General features: G+C 49.8%; 8 protein-coding genes across 8 annotated transcripts; 4 read left to right on the top strand and 4 right to left on the bottom strand.

Annotated features, from left to right (window-relative positions):
* Nucleotides 1-257: 257 nt before the first annotated feature.
* On the top strand, nucleotides 258-1,314 carry M430DRAFT_94605 (hypothetical protein; the record flags this gene model as incomplete). The annotated part of the gene is made up of 2 exons (XM_024869848.1): nucleotides 258-366; nucleotides 425-1,314. 2 exons carry the CDS (start codon nucleotides 258-260, stop codon nucleotides 1,312-1,314), a joined length of 999 nt encoding a protein of 332 aa, XP_024723858.1.
* A 761-nt stretch (nucleotides 1,315-2,075) lies between these two features.
* Nucleotides 2,076-2,765, top strand: M430DRAFT_33033 (hypothetical protein). The gene has a single exon (XM_024866279.1). The coding sequence runs from the start codon at nucleotides 2,160-2,162 to the stop codon at nucleotides 2,466-2,468; it is 309 nt and encodes a 102-aa protein (XP_024723859.1). The 5' UTR covers nucleotides 2,076-2,159; the 3' UTR covers nucleotides 2,469-2,765.
* Nucleotides 2,766-3,539: 774 nt separating this feature from the next.
* M430DRAFT_47745 (hypothetical protein) lies at nucleotides 3,540-4,790 on the top strand (the record flags this gene model as incomplete). The annotated part of the gene is made up of 2 exons (XM_024867951.1): nucleotides 3,540-3,622; nucleotides 3,794-4,790. The coding sequence occupies 2 exons, from the start codon at nucleotides 3,540-3,542 to the stop codon at nucleotides 4,788-4,790; spliced, it is 1,080 nt and encodes a 359-aa protein (XP_024723860.1).
* A 26-nt stretch (nucleotides 4,791-4,816) lies between these two features.
* Nucleotides 4,817-5,590, top strand: M430DRAFT_33035 (hypothetical protein). The gene is made up of 3 exons (XM_024866280.1): nucleotides 4,817-5,288; nucleotides 5,364-5,453; nucleotides 5,555-5,590. Exons 1-3 carry the CDS (start codon nucleotides 4,908-4,910, stop codon nucleotides 5,561-5,563), a joined length of 480 nt encoding a protein of 159 aa, XP_024723861.1. The 5' UTR covers nucleotides 4,817-4,907; the 3' UTR covers nucleotides 5,564-5,590.
* A 359-nt stretch (nucleotides 5,591-5,949) lies between these two features.
* M430DRAFT_200167 (hypothetical protein) lies at nucleotides 5,950-7,022 on the bottom strand. Its single transcript, XM_024864199.1, has 2 exons — nucleotides 6,333-7,022; nucleotides 5,950-6,280 (listed from the first exon to the last, which is right to left on the bottom strand). Exons 1-2 carry the CDS (start codon nucleotides 6,831-6,833, stop codon nucleotides 6,206-6,208), a joined length of 576 nt encoding a protein of 191 aa, XP_024723862.1. The 5' UTR covers nucleotides 6,834-7,022; the 3' UTR covers nucleotides 5,950-6,205.
* On the bottom strand, nucleotides 6,816-8,082 carry M430DRAFT_63852 (hypothetical protein). The gene is made up of 3 exons (XM_024869081.1): nucleotides 8,032-8,082; nucleotides 7,880-7,959; nucleotides 6,816-7,818 (listed from the first exon to the last, which is right to left on the bottom strand). The coding sequence occupies exons 1-3, from the start codon at nucleotides 8,051-8,053 to the stop codon at nucleotides 7,213-7,215; spliced, it is 708 nt and encodes a 235-aa protein (XP_024723863.1). The 5' UTR covers nucleotides 8,054-8,082; the 3' UTR covers nucleotides 6,816-7,212.
* Nucleotides 8,083-8,441: 359 nt separating this feature from the next.
* M430DRAFT_47747 (hypothetical protein) lies at nucleotides 8,442-10,802 on the bottom strand (the record flags this gene model as incomplete). The annotated part of the gene is made up of 6 exons (XM_024867952.1): nucleotides 8,442-8,629; nucleotides 8,684-8,849; nucleotides 8,903-9,204; nucleotides 9,255-9,595; nucleotides 9,650-9,805; nucleotides 10,747-10,802. 6 exons carry the CDS (start codon nucleotides 10,800-10,802, stop codon nucleotides 8,442-8,444), a joined length of 1,209 nt encoding a protein of 402 aa, XP_024723864.1.
* Nucleotides 10,803-11,093: 291 nt separating this feature from the next.
* On the bottom strand, nucleotides 11,094-12,237 carry M430DRAFT_33036 (hypothetical protein). The gene is made up of 5 exons (XM_024866281.1): nucleotides 12,043-12,237; nucleotides 11,979-11,991; nucleotides 11,843-11,929; nucleotides 11,740-11,786; nucleotides 11,094-11,500 (listed from the first exon to the last, which is right to left on the bottom strand). The coding sequence occupies exons 1-5, from the start codon at nucleotides 12,076-12,078 to the stop codon at nucleotides 11,417-11,419; spliced, it is 267 nt and encodes an 88-aa protein (XP_024723865.1). The 5' UTR covers nucleotides 12,079-12,237; the 3' UTR covers nucleotides 11,094-11,416.
* Nucleotides 12,238-12,306: the final 69 nt, after the last annotated feature.

The following is a 12,306-nucleotide window of genomic DNA, read 5'->3' on the forward strand; positions in this document are numbered from 1 at the left end:
AGATCCCAGAGCCGCTGCCGAAACCGAGGCCATTGGGGAAGGACCGGAGAGGGCGAGAGCTGGAGACGTATACCCCGGAGGAATACAGAGCGTATCGGCAGAGGGAGGCAGAGCTTGGGATATTTGAGAGGGAAAGCGACGAGTTCCGCATCCGGAGGGAACGCTTGAGGAGCGAGAAGAGGGAAGACGACATCTCTGGGGAGATAGAAGAGGAGAGGAATAGGCGGATTGTTATTGGGAAGTTAAGAGGCAGGGCTATGGGGAAATACGAGGGCAACCCGGTGTGGGATGATGTGGTGCCTATCCCGCAAGATGACGGCGAAGGAGCGTTGGCACAGATCGCCTACACAGATGAGTATGCCGAAGGTATGTCAATATACGCGGTTTGTGTTCTGGGTCATGTTTGATTGACGAGCTTCCGCAGCGATGGGATATCTCCGTGCCATCATGGCCGCGAAGGAATACTCCCCTAGAGTTCTCGACCTCACGGAACATATCATATCTATGAACGCAGCCCACTACACCGTGTGGCTGTACCGCGCATCCACGCTCCGCGCCCTGAATACGCCCATCGACAAAGAGCTCTCATGGATGAATGAAGTTGCACTCCAGAACCAAAAGAACTACCAGATCTGGCACCACCGCCAGATCCTGATCGACCAATTATACCCCAGCATCTCCTCCGATCCAGCTGCCATCCAAGCCCTTGCCGACTCCGAGTTAGCATTCATGACCCAGATGTTCGACGAGGACTCAAAGAACTACCACGTCTGGAGTTACCGGCAGTACCTGGTGCGCAAACTCGGCCTCTTCAATTCCCCGGCAGAGTTGAAGTCCGTCGAGAATCTCCTACGGAAAGATATCAGGAACAACTCAGCCTGGTCGCACCGCTTCTTCCTCGTCTTCTGCAACCCGGAGTATTCAACGCCTGATAGCAAGGCCACAGAATATGACGCCCGGATTCCGGACGCCATCGTCGATCGCGAGCTCGCGTTCGCACAGGCGGCTACTTTCGAGGCGCCACAGAACCAGAGCCCGTGGAACTACATCCGAGGGGTGCTGAGGAAGGGAGGCAGGAAGCTAAGTAGCGTGGAGCAGTTCGCTGGGGAGTTCGTCACGCTTCCCGAGGACGATTCGGCGGAGGATGTGAAGAGTAGCCATGCGCTGGATTTCCTGGCAGAGGCATGGAGTGAAGAGGGGAAGACGGAGAAAGCGGATCACGCGTTGAGACTGTTAGCAGACAAGTACGACAGGATCCGGAAGAATTACTGGGATTGGAGGCGTGCGCCGTTGAAGGAGAAGACGAGTAAGTAGCCGCTGGGGAATGGAGATATATCTACAGTCGTTCCCGCTGGCTGGTGCAGTTTCACCATATTTCACGAATTGAATCACCAAAAGTAGGACTTTGATCCCAATGCATTAGAAGACTTGACAGAAGCAAGAAAAAGAAGACGCAGAGCTCCGCCCACATCTCAACTAAGCTTCTCTCTCTTTCTTTCTCTCGATCATCATCAGCGTCAGATCCTCAGATCAACACGCCTCGGTACTGGTGTTCCAGATGACATCAGCGCGCACATCGACCAGGGTCCGTCGACCAGCCAGGATCATCTTGGCCAGCATCAATGATCTCATCGCGATGAAGCGCTCAAGTGCCAGCTTTGTTTGTTGTTTCTTCGTCCTTGCCACTGGCTCTTCTTGATTCCTATGTCTTGTTTTTCCTTTTCCTTCCTGTTGTACAGCATTCGTTCTCTGCAGTTGGCGATTCATGGTTTGTTTTATATCCTACGGTGTAAGGCATGATGCTTGACACACAGCCATATTTAATATCTTTCCAGATCCCCTTTTCTCCCCTTTCTCCCCTTTCTTCTCTTTTCATCCAAACAAACCAGGAAAGATAAAGTTTTCAAGTTCCGTACCAAATACACTCACTACACTTCTTACCTACATTACCTACATTACATAAATATATTTCTCTCCCGCTCGCTATCTCTTCCCAACCTTCCTCTGTCCCCAGCCCCCCGCCCAACCCAGCCATGGTCCTCCAGAACCTGCAGCATATCCTCCTGGACGGGCCGCTCCCTGATGTGCGCCCATCCCGCGCGCACCCAGAGCACCGCGCCCAGCGCAAGCGCTACGAGAAGGAGAGCCCGCACTTCAGCATGAGTGAGTTTGGCATCAAGGCGGCGGTTCTGGCGGTTCTGGCGGCCCTGGCTTGCATCCCGTGGGGCGAGGAGGAGAAGAGGGAGGGAGACGAGGGGAAGCGGGAGAGAGGGAAGAAGGAGGAGAGGGAGGGGCATAAAGGGGAGAGGAGGAAGAGCTATGCGGATGGCAAGAGGAGGAGTGCGGATGCACGGGCGGGTGATGGTGGTTATGAATATGATTATGGCTCTGGACCTTATGGTTATGGTTATGGTTATGAGGATAGGGATGCGTACCGGGGCTCAGATAGAAGGAGGAGGTCAGGTTGACGGAATGGACGGAAATACCCACCCACCTACTGCGAATAGTAGTGGCCGACACGCATATCTCTCCACGATAGAGCCCCAGTATTCCTCTCCAACTCCCGGCAACGAATCCTCCCTCCCTCTGGTTGGACGATTGGCGGAATCATCCACACACCGGCGGCATTATCACAACGAGCTGTGAGCCCGGACGGCTGTTGGCCAATGCATCATTACCTATGCTTCGATTCGATAGCGCAGTTGAAATTGATGGGAAAGAAGGAAAAAAAAGGAGGTCCAGGGGCTCTCCCGCGAAAATACCCGAGACTGAATACGTACGTGATCGGTCTTCTTGTCCACCTCATCCAAACAACTCGACTACTACGAACCTTCTTCGAACCTGCTGAGTATCCCTTACCCAATGCTTTGAGATATTCAACCACTCGCCTTCGCTCTCCAGTATCACGCCCTCTTCAGTCGTTTGCAATCCGCCATCCTCGCCCAACCTAGCGGCTTCCATCGGTTCGAGAGGAGGGTGCGCCACTAGCCAGACCCCTCTTATCGGCCGTTATCTGCCCTACAGAATCCTGTGATGGATCTTTCCCCGGACACCGATCCTAGTACCTGCACACCCTGGTGTCGGTCTATCGTCCAAGACCGCGCCCTTTCGCCGATCCCGCGTTGATGTCATGCACGCACGAAAAAGCGCCCCTCTATTTGTTGACACATTGGATGCTCCATGACCTGCTGCTTTCGTGCAATCAAGCCATTACACCCCACTATCCGGGCGACTTTCCGTGGTGTTTATAAATATCGCCATTGTTGGTGGTGACCTTGTGCGGTAGGTATATGCATATATATAGATATATGCATTCCGTACATATATAGGTACCTATATATATATGGAACAGGAGAAAAGGAGAAAAGGAGAAGAAACCCCTCCCAATCTCTTGCAAAAGCTCAATTGACATCTTAGATTCTCTTCTCTTGTCTCCCCTATAGCATATATCCCTCTCTTGAACCGGCTAAGAGGCTCCCCCTTTCCATCTGATCGAGATATAGGATAGAAGCCCAACAAGTCAACTCCTACCTGTAGTGATGGGTTCCCTCCAGCTCCCTTCCAAACCCTGGGTCGAAACCCCCTGTATCCGCTCAGCGGCCTTGTCCAGAGAAGCAGGATGGTAACATCCCCCTTTCTTTCCATCCTTCTCTCCCCTCTCCCCAACCTCTCCCCTTCCTTCCCATTTCACCTCTACCTTCAATCCCCCCAATCCCAGCGACACGTCCAAGAAAAGAAATTATATAAAACAAAACAAACCACCAAAGACTAACCCGCCCTCCCCCTTCCACAGCAACATCTACCTAAAGCTCGAGAACCTTCAGCCCTCGGGCTCCTTCAAGTCGCGCGGCATTGGCAACCTCCTCACGCAAGCGCTCCTCGCCCACGGGCCCCAGAAGCCCATCCACTTCTACTGCGCATCGGGCGGCAACGCCGGTCTGGCCTGCGCCACCGCTGCTGCCGCCCTGGGTCGCCCGGCCACCATCGTCGTGCCGACAACGACGTCCGCGACCGTGGTCGCGAAGCTGCGGACGCTGGGCGCCGACGTGCGCCAGGAGGGCTGCCAGCTGAGCGAGGCCGACACGTACCTGCGGACGGAGCTGCTGGCGCGGGATCCGGACGGTGTGTATGTGCCGCCCTTCGACCACGCGGATGTGTGGGATGGCAACGCGACGCTGATTGAGGAGCTGGAGGAGCAGATGGGCGAGCGCGGCGGCTATGATGCCGTGGTATGTAGTGTGGGCGGCGGCGGCTTGTTCGTGGGGCTGATGCAGGCTCTCGAGAGGCGGGGACGGTTGGGCGGCGAGGGGAGACCGGTTAGGGTCTTGGCCATGGAGACCGAGGGGGCGCATTCGCTGGCGCACAGTCTGAAGAATAAGGAGTTGTCGAGATTGCCGGCCATCACGAGTATAGCGACGAGTCTGGGTGTGTCGCAGGTGGCGCAGAAGGCGTTCGAGTGGGCCCAGAGACCGGAAGCCACGAGTTGTGTCTTGAGTGATGCGGAAGCTGCTATGGCGGCTGTTCGTTTTGCGGACGATGAACGCATTATCGTGGAGACTGCCTGTGCCGTCAGCATAGCGAGTGCATATAATGGTAGTCTGTCATCTCTTCTGTTCCCAGACATCAGCCCATCCGAGTTCGCCGATCTCAACGTCGTTATCGTCGTATGTGGTGGTTCCAACGTCACGCTTCAAACCCTTGAAGACTACAAACAGAAATACGGCACAGATGAGGCAGTTCTAAAGAAGTATCGTGCAAGGAAATCAGCCGTGGAGCGGAACAAGGCATAGACTGAGCGAGGACCCTAGAGTGTCGAACATTCTGCACGTTGATATTCACCATCAGCAGAGCGAGGATGTTCCAGAGAAAGATGTCAAGAAGGCCGGCCATCAGTTCTATCGGGAATCATGAGGTGGATAGACAGACCAACGGGAACGGGGTTTGGAGGTTTGTGGGTCGTCGACGCACTCAAAATCAGCATAGAAGATACCCAAGATGGAACTGATGGAAGAGATACCATATCGCTATGCTCAGTAGGATACTCGCTGTGTGATTATAGCCACAGAAATAATCGCTCTACGCGAAACCACCAGTTAAAAATACCCTTCCGCAAGGCGCCCAGAGGATGTAAACCCAAAAAACTTCGAAATGAGCCACAACGTTTTCAGCATGGCGTAACTCAAATCATAGAGTTTGATTGGAAACCGTGTGCCTGTATAGGAGTCCTCGAGCTAAGCTGGCAGGCTCGACCTGCTTCTCCCTTCCGCAGCATGGGAGGATGGTGGCAACTGTATGAGATGGGACCACGTTAGAAACTGAGAGTTGGGTGTGAGATAGTCTGCCATGGCAGAGGGAGCTCCTACAGGGATTGGTGTTTGCCTTCTCTCGACTTGTTGCTCAAATACAATGAGGATAGCCCGGCAAGTTGGGCAAGTATCGTTGTCAAGGAGCCACTAGAAGTTTGGGTAATTAGCAACGTTCAAAAGACTTCAACAAGATATCATGAAGGTTGACTTGAGCTTCATATAGTGGCAGAAAGCCCCACAATACGTACAGTTCTTAAACAATCGAAACGGAAATAATGTCTGCAAGGCGTGCGAATGGCAACACCAGGAGTCGAGTCATCATCAGGAGACTGTACCATTCCCAGCACAGGTACTACAGATAATCAATATTAAAAATTAGGAGGGCATCGAAATTGGCTTACCATTGTCCCTACAAATAGGACAGTACCGGTCCCAATCACTAGTGTCCGCTGTCCTCCACGCTTCGAGAGCCTCGTCTACTAACGCTATACGTACTGCCGGGTATTCAATCAATGTCTGTTGACGCCTCAGTCGAAAATTTTCAAGATCTAATATATTCAGAGTGACCCGTACATTATTTGCGGCAGGCGGCGTCAATGAAGCAAATTCCACGTCCGGCAAGTCCTGATTTAACTGTCAGTGCCTTGAGGACTAGTCGATTCCGATAGTTACGAACCCGTACAGAAGGATGCGGACTATTATGGCGTGTCTAAGCAAATGTCAATTTTTGAAGCTTCATACGTAATGGAGGCTACTTACATCTGGACCTCGACGTCCTCCTCGCAATTGGACCTGTAGATTATCAATTGTAAGAACAAAGCAAGGAGTCTCATGTGTACAGACCGGACGCTGGGTATATCCCTGAGCAAGAGATCGTGGCTAGAGGTCCGATTAACATCTTAAAGAGCGCAGGAAATTGAGATACCTACCAGGTTTATGACAGACTGCCTTGCCAAGCCTAACCAATCAAGGTCCTTATCACAAAGTTAACGTCTGAAACGTCTCTAGAGACCGTGGGCTACTGACTGAACATGCACATGAGCCGTAAGTGTCGACCAGTCCACAAAATTGCCGCCAACGCACTCGGAGATCACGGCGCCAACGGCGCCCACTGCTTGTACTGAGCTCAGTAGCCCGTCTCCGTACATTCATTAGCTGAGAGACAATACGTCTAATATCCATTCCGGCAGGGCGGTCCCAGAACAACCACGGGTTAGATTGTTCATCGTATAATGACTCGATCAGGATAGGCGCTTGATAGCGATTTAAAGTAGCATCGTGGTCGAGCAGGCCAAATAGAATCGGGTTTCGAGTGTTTAGCGCCACACAGAAAGCGTATATGAGGTTATATTGATCGAGGTGCTCTCCAAACGGCCGGAGTGTCTTCAACCTTCTAGCAATCTCCGGCCAGGAGTGTGGAGAGTAAAGCAGGTAAGCAAACATCAGCTCTGCCCCCCAGTTTGGCATCTCTACGACGCCATCGGGTCGAATATTAAAGATGATATCGTGCCTCTGTTGGATATCCATATTGAGTTATAGGTAACGAAGTAGCAGCTTAAGCGTTTCGGCGACTGCTGATTTGTGGGCTTCTAAAGTAGTGGTGTCAGATATTCGATATTCTCAATATTGGAACGACGAGAGAATTGGTAGCGAATGCGGATAATAGTTGCGAATAGCGACTGTGTATAACGAATGCGTGTCTTGATTCCGACCGTGTGTTGTTGACGAGACATAGAAGAGGAGGAAGTGGATAGTAGGTATGCACGATTCCCCTTGAGCCTTCCCCCAAAGACAATTTGTTTGTATACCGTGCCTGCAGAGCAACAAAACGGAGTCGGGTATGACCGGACGATAATTTCTGTCTGTACTGCACCTGCATTCCCTGATATATTCAACGTTTTCTTCCTCATCTCAAACATTCCTTCCCAGCCTCGACGTACGGCATTTCGCTGTACCCTTCAATTCCATAAGTTTCCAATAGTCCCTTCGTCCTTTCTTCACCAAGAAAGCCTTCAAAAACTAGCTCAACTTCACCAAAATAATTTGGGCCTTCATCGACCATGATGAATCCAATACTTTTGAAGAGTTTGATGCTGTTTTCATTCTTGCTTCCAATTTTGACCTTTAATTGCAGCAAGGACATTTTATCGACAGCCTGGCCCTTTTTATACTCGTCCAGGATTTCTTCGAGATGTGTTTCTATGTAATGCAGGAATGTCAAAACAGTAGCTCGCCCATAGCCACGTCTTCGTAGTGAAGGAGGTGCAATCATGAGTTCGAGTTCTCCAATGCACCCCTCGGGATCCTCGTCGGCTGCTGAAAGGAACAAGTTGACGTCGCCAATCATCAGATCAGGGGAATCGATAGTGCCCGCCAACAATTCTTTGGGCGCTTTATCAATCGGTAGGCAAGCAATGAAGGTTAGCTTGTCATGGTCGGATCTCCAACTCTGTTGCATGGCATATTCTTCGTCCAAAGAGAGTGGTTCTGAAGCTGTAGCGATCTGGATTTCCTAGAGATTCACGCATAATCAGATTTCATCCTTTTTTTGAAGAGAATCATGCGCAACTAACCTCATCCTTCATCCAATCATGGTACGTGATCACGTGCGATTTTTCATAAGGTACCAGTGTTACCCCTGAGGTGGAAATGGCTGAGAAAAATCAGCTAAGGGTGAACGGAGACACCTTGCTTCACAAGAGCAGGTAACGAAAGCCCTACTTACCAGTGCCTTGGTTGACCAACATTTCAGATGCTTTTTATTCACTCTTTTTGCAATCCTGTATTTGGTAGACGGCGGAAAAAGAAAAGGCACATCTTGGTCTCGAAAATGTGATATTAGTAAGCGCTCATCACGTGAACGGGCTCTAAATCAATCTTATATCTACCTACCTTGGCGTTTCCCCCTATATGATTTAATGATTTATACGGCGTGGTTACGGTCTATGCTTGAAGAACGGTTTAATTTGATTACCGCTAGGAGACGGTGTTGGAATCGCGAACGGTGTTAGTATACCTCCCTTACCTTACCTTATACTGGAACATAGCCTGAATATTCAACGAAAAGTAAGGATAAATCCCTTCTAAAAACCTATCAGTGGCTGCCTATGTAGCTTATCAAACCAAGACCAACTCCTACTCCTCCACATCTCCAAGAAGCCAAGGGTCTTCTAATAACTCAGCGGTCGACGCTCTCGATTCTGGCATCCATTGGACCATTTTGCGGACGAAGTCGAGGAAGCCTTTCTTACTCGAAACCTCGAGATTCCTCTGGGATTCTTCCCAAGAAACTGATAGAATAGGATTCAGACACTTCCAGTTGCCTGTCGTATGCATATTAGCTTGGCGGATGCACATCCTTGAAATCAAGTACTTACCTCTGTCATCGAAGTAGACGGAGCTGCACTCGCTTCGCTGGAGAAACTCGAGGGGAGGAGGTCCCAAAAGACCAACTATACTAGCAAGGTGGAAGCGATTCCCATACTTGCCAGTCTCGGGGTCAAGCCCATCGAACATGCGTCTGTTCTCAAACATGTCCCAGACCTAGAAGCTCTCATTAGTCTCGTGCTATTAGCCACATGCGGGAGATCTCGCACCATGACTCCAACGTTCCATATATCCACAGCATAGCCCCAGGGCATCTCTAGAATGACTTCGGGAGCTCGGTAAGGATCCGGCTGGATGTCATGGCAGTGCTCGACCTGTCCGTTCCGAGCGAGGGAGAAGTCACACAGGATCGGGCGGCCAAACCTTGTTGGAATACCGAAGTTTGCGCTTTTGTAGAGATTGTACCCGTTGACATTTTTGTAGAGTCTCGATGCCGCGATTTCTTTTGTGTCCAGCTGTTCCAAAATAGATGAATCGACCAAACCCAGCAAGATATTCTCTTCTTTTATATCTGGCACTCTGTCAATGATTTCCAAAGCATAGTGAGAGGAGGGACCTGACCTGTGTGGATGATATGGCACTCGCTATGCAAGAAATCTAGTGCGAGCAGCAAATGTATCAAAATTTGCTTGAGCATTGCCTCGGGCAGTTTACGATCTGGGCGAGTATACCGGAGGCTCAATATGTCGTTGGAAAGGACCTCGTGAACTAAACACTGATGGGGATTCCCTGCTCTGCTCGTGACAATGAAGGAATCCTGAATGGTGCGGACATACATCTTGCCAGGATGGTCGGGGTTCCCCGCGGTGCTGAGATGTTTGTAAATGGCAGTTTCGTTGTCAATCTCATCTTCTGCAACCAAATCATAGGCGTAAATCTTCAGTGCGGCATATTTGTTCGTACTGGTATATCTGGTCAATGCTAGACTCCACCTCACGCCCTCTGAGTTTACTCACGCTAGGTTACGACAGCACCATATCGTGCTTGCTGATCCGAAGCCAAGTTTTGCCACGACCTTATACTTTTCATTGATGACTTCGCCCAAGGTCACCGGATAGAACTTTTCGAAGCCCACCTCCCTCTCCTCTTCAAAAGGAGTGGCCGAGGTTGATCTGGAGCGCGATGTAACGCGGCCTGCGCGACATAAGGAGAATGACACAAGGCGAGATCTATCCAAGACTGGCGTTCGCAGTCGCAAGAATATGCGAGGACGAGAAAACATAGAAATCAAAGATTTCTAGTGTACAGGTAAGTAATGGCCAGGGGCGACTTCGGATAGGTACAAAATCGACATCTACCTACCTACCTAGGTAGGTAGATAATCGTCGACCTCGCCTAGGTGTGTCGACTTTTCGACGATTAACCGCTACTCCAGCACATCTTGGAGCTTCAAAAATAGTTCATCTGGCAACAGTCACATCAATAACTTTGACAGGGGATATAGGCCTATAGATGTCGACATTCGAGGATCTTGCCTTGGAGCATGTTGGGTTACAAAATCAGATCATTGGATACAGCGCAATGCGGCAGCCGGTGGCCATAGGATCATGGTCTAAGATTCCTGGGAAACTCATAGGAGAGGCCCACGAGCCATCCACCTTTCGAAATGTGGCTGGTGGTACTGCGAACGAACTTTGGGCGCAGAGTCTTGTCCGTCTCACGTGTAGGTATATCTCTACGAGCTTGTTACATCGCAGGTAGTCAAGTCGGCGGCAGGCTACGAGGCTTTCATCACCACAGGCTATGGAGACCTCAAGTTATTTAAACTTGGACATTTCCCTAGTTTGCAGGACCTCATCAATCATTATCCTCATTCAAGTCATTCATAATTACGCTCTTTCGTTTACGTATATCATTCTTTTCAATACCCCATCTACAATCAAGTCCTCCACGTTCTACATTCCAAAAAGCACTGAAAGATTCGTCGAAGGTATCGCCGCCAAGGACCCAATCATCAATGGAAATCAAGGTGAACAGACCCCGGCCCCATGAATCTCAAGACGACCCGGCTGATCCTGAGCCCGTCATATCCTTCGCTCTCTAAAAAACGAACAAGACAGCCGGAATCGTGTGACAAGTGGTCACGTTCACGATGACGGCATTGGACATGTCAATTTCCCCTCCAAGTACAAGCAATATCGTGCCATTACGGGAATGGAGTACAAACCTCCGAACAGCGGTATGTCTGGCCAGTCCAGCTCTGGGAAATCGAAGTCAGGTGGCTACGACCTCACGTGGAGGGCAAACGAGCGGACCAAGCATGCAGAATGGTGGGACGGCACGAAATGGGTTGCAGGAGGATGGTCTGATGAGTATCAAAAATGGTAGGCTATGATGCTGGACTTGACGCAGCAGGGCTCGAGATTGACGACAATACAAGTGAACAAGGCAAAATGACAGGAGTTAAAGGGATGAGTTCTACAGAGGTCTAGTAGGGGGGTGCTTGGTGTAGATCTATGCTTTGTGGTGCAGAGATCTGATCTGTAGAGCCTTCATATATAGTTCTAGATATCGAAAACTGATCTCCATGCTTATATGCCTATGCCTGTGTTTATGTCTGTGATTACACTCGTAATGATGGGTAGCCCCAAACTACCCAATTGATGAAACAGACAGTTCGGCATAATTTCCAATGGAAGAATCTAAATTTCTTCAGCGAGCAAGGTGCGGCAGAATTGAAGAAAGACAGGGACAACATTTTGAGGCGTTCCCACACCAACGTCTCACGTCCTCGGTGTCCGCATATTGGCTCTAATTCTTTCAAGTAGCTCCTCCCTGGTGTCCTTGGAATTTGGATGTAGGTTTCTCTGTAGGTAAGTTGAAGTCAGTAAAATGCTTCTTTTTCCTTCTTTTCCCGCCTTGAAACAGGTGTGATACAGGTAGCATTGTTCCAGTAGGGCCATGAACGATCATTGTGTAACAATTTTGAGATAGCCACACTCAAGATCTCATTTAAATGAGAAGAAGAGAGCTCTGAAGTAAAATGAAGCTAAAGGTGATAGAAAAGTTTGACGAATATGAAGACGAATTCAAGAGCAGAACTTACAGCAGCTAGCCACCTCCGCATCTCCTCCCTGGTCCAAGTCTCGGGATCTGGTGAGATGTGTGAGTATCTACTATTTGCTGTCAAAATAAAGTGCACTAATCACCACCAGAAGGATCTTCTTCCCGTGGGAACATATCCCCAGGACCCAATATTGCCCATGCTGCAACTGCTGTTACGATGCCAGTGAAGGCTTTCGATAATCAGCCTTGGCTGCTGTGAACTTGGATGGTGACTTCTACCAAAGAATGTGGTCTGGAACCAAGGTTAACACTCGATACAGTAAGAATCAAAAACCATGCTCACTTTCGAGTTCAGAGCTTTGTCTAAAGGGGTCGGCATCTTGACAATTCGCAATGGAAGACCTGGAAGGGGGTGTGGCGTAAACCTCAAAACTGGGGAGTGAGCGTGTTAGAGTTGTTGTAGCTAAGCTACTTTGAAGATGATCTAATATAACTGCGGACTTAGAGTTTCCAAATATCAAATAATACCTTTGTCTAGATAGACATGAAAAAGATCAACGTGCAACTCGAACTGAACACGTCCCCTGAAGTCCAAGACTAAGCCACT

The sequence above is a fragment of the Amorphotheca resinae genome (genome assembly GCF_003019875.1).
Source record: "Amorphotheca resinae ATCC 22711 unplaced genomic scaffold M430scaffold_2, whole genome shotgun sequence".
Classification (NCBI taxonomy): Eukaryota; Fungi; Ascomycota; class Leotiomycetes; order Helotiales; family Amorphothecaceae; genus Amorphotheca; species Amorphotheca resinae.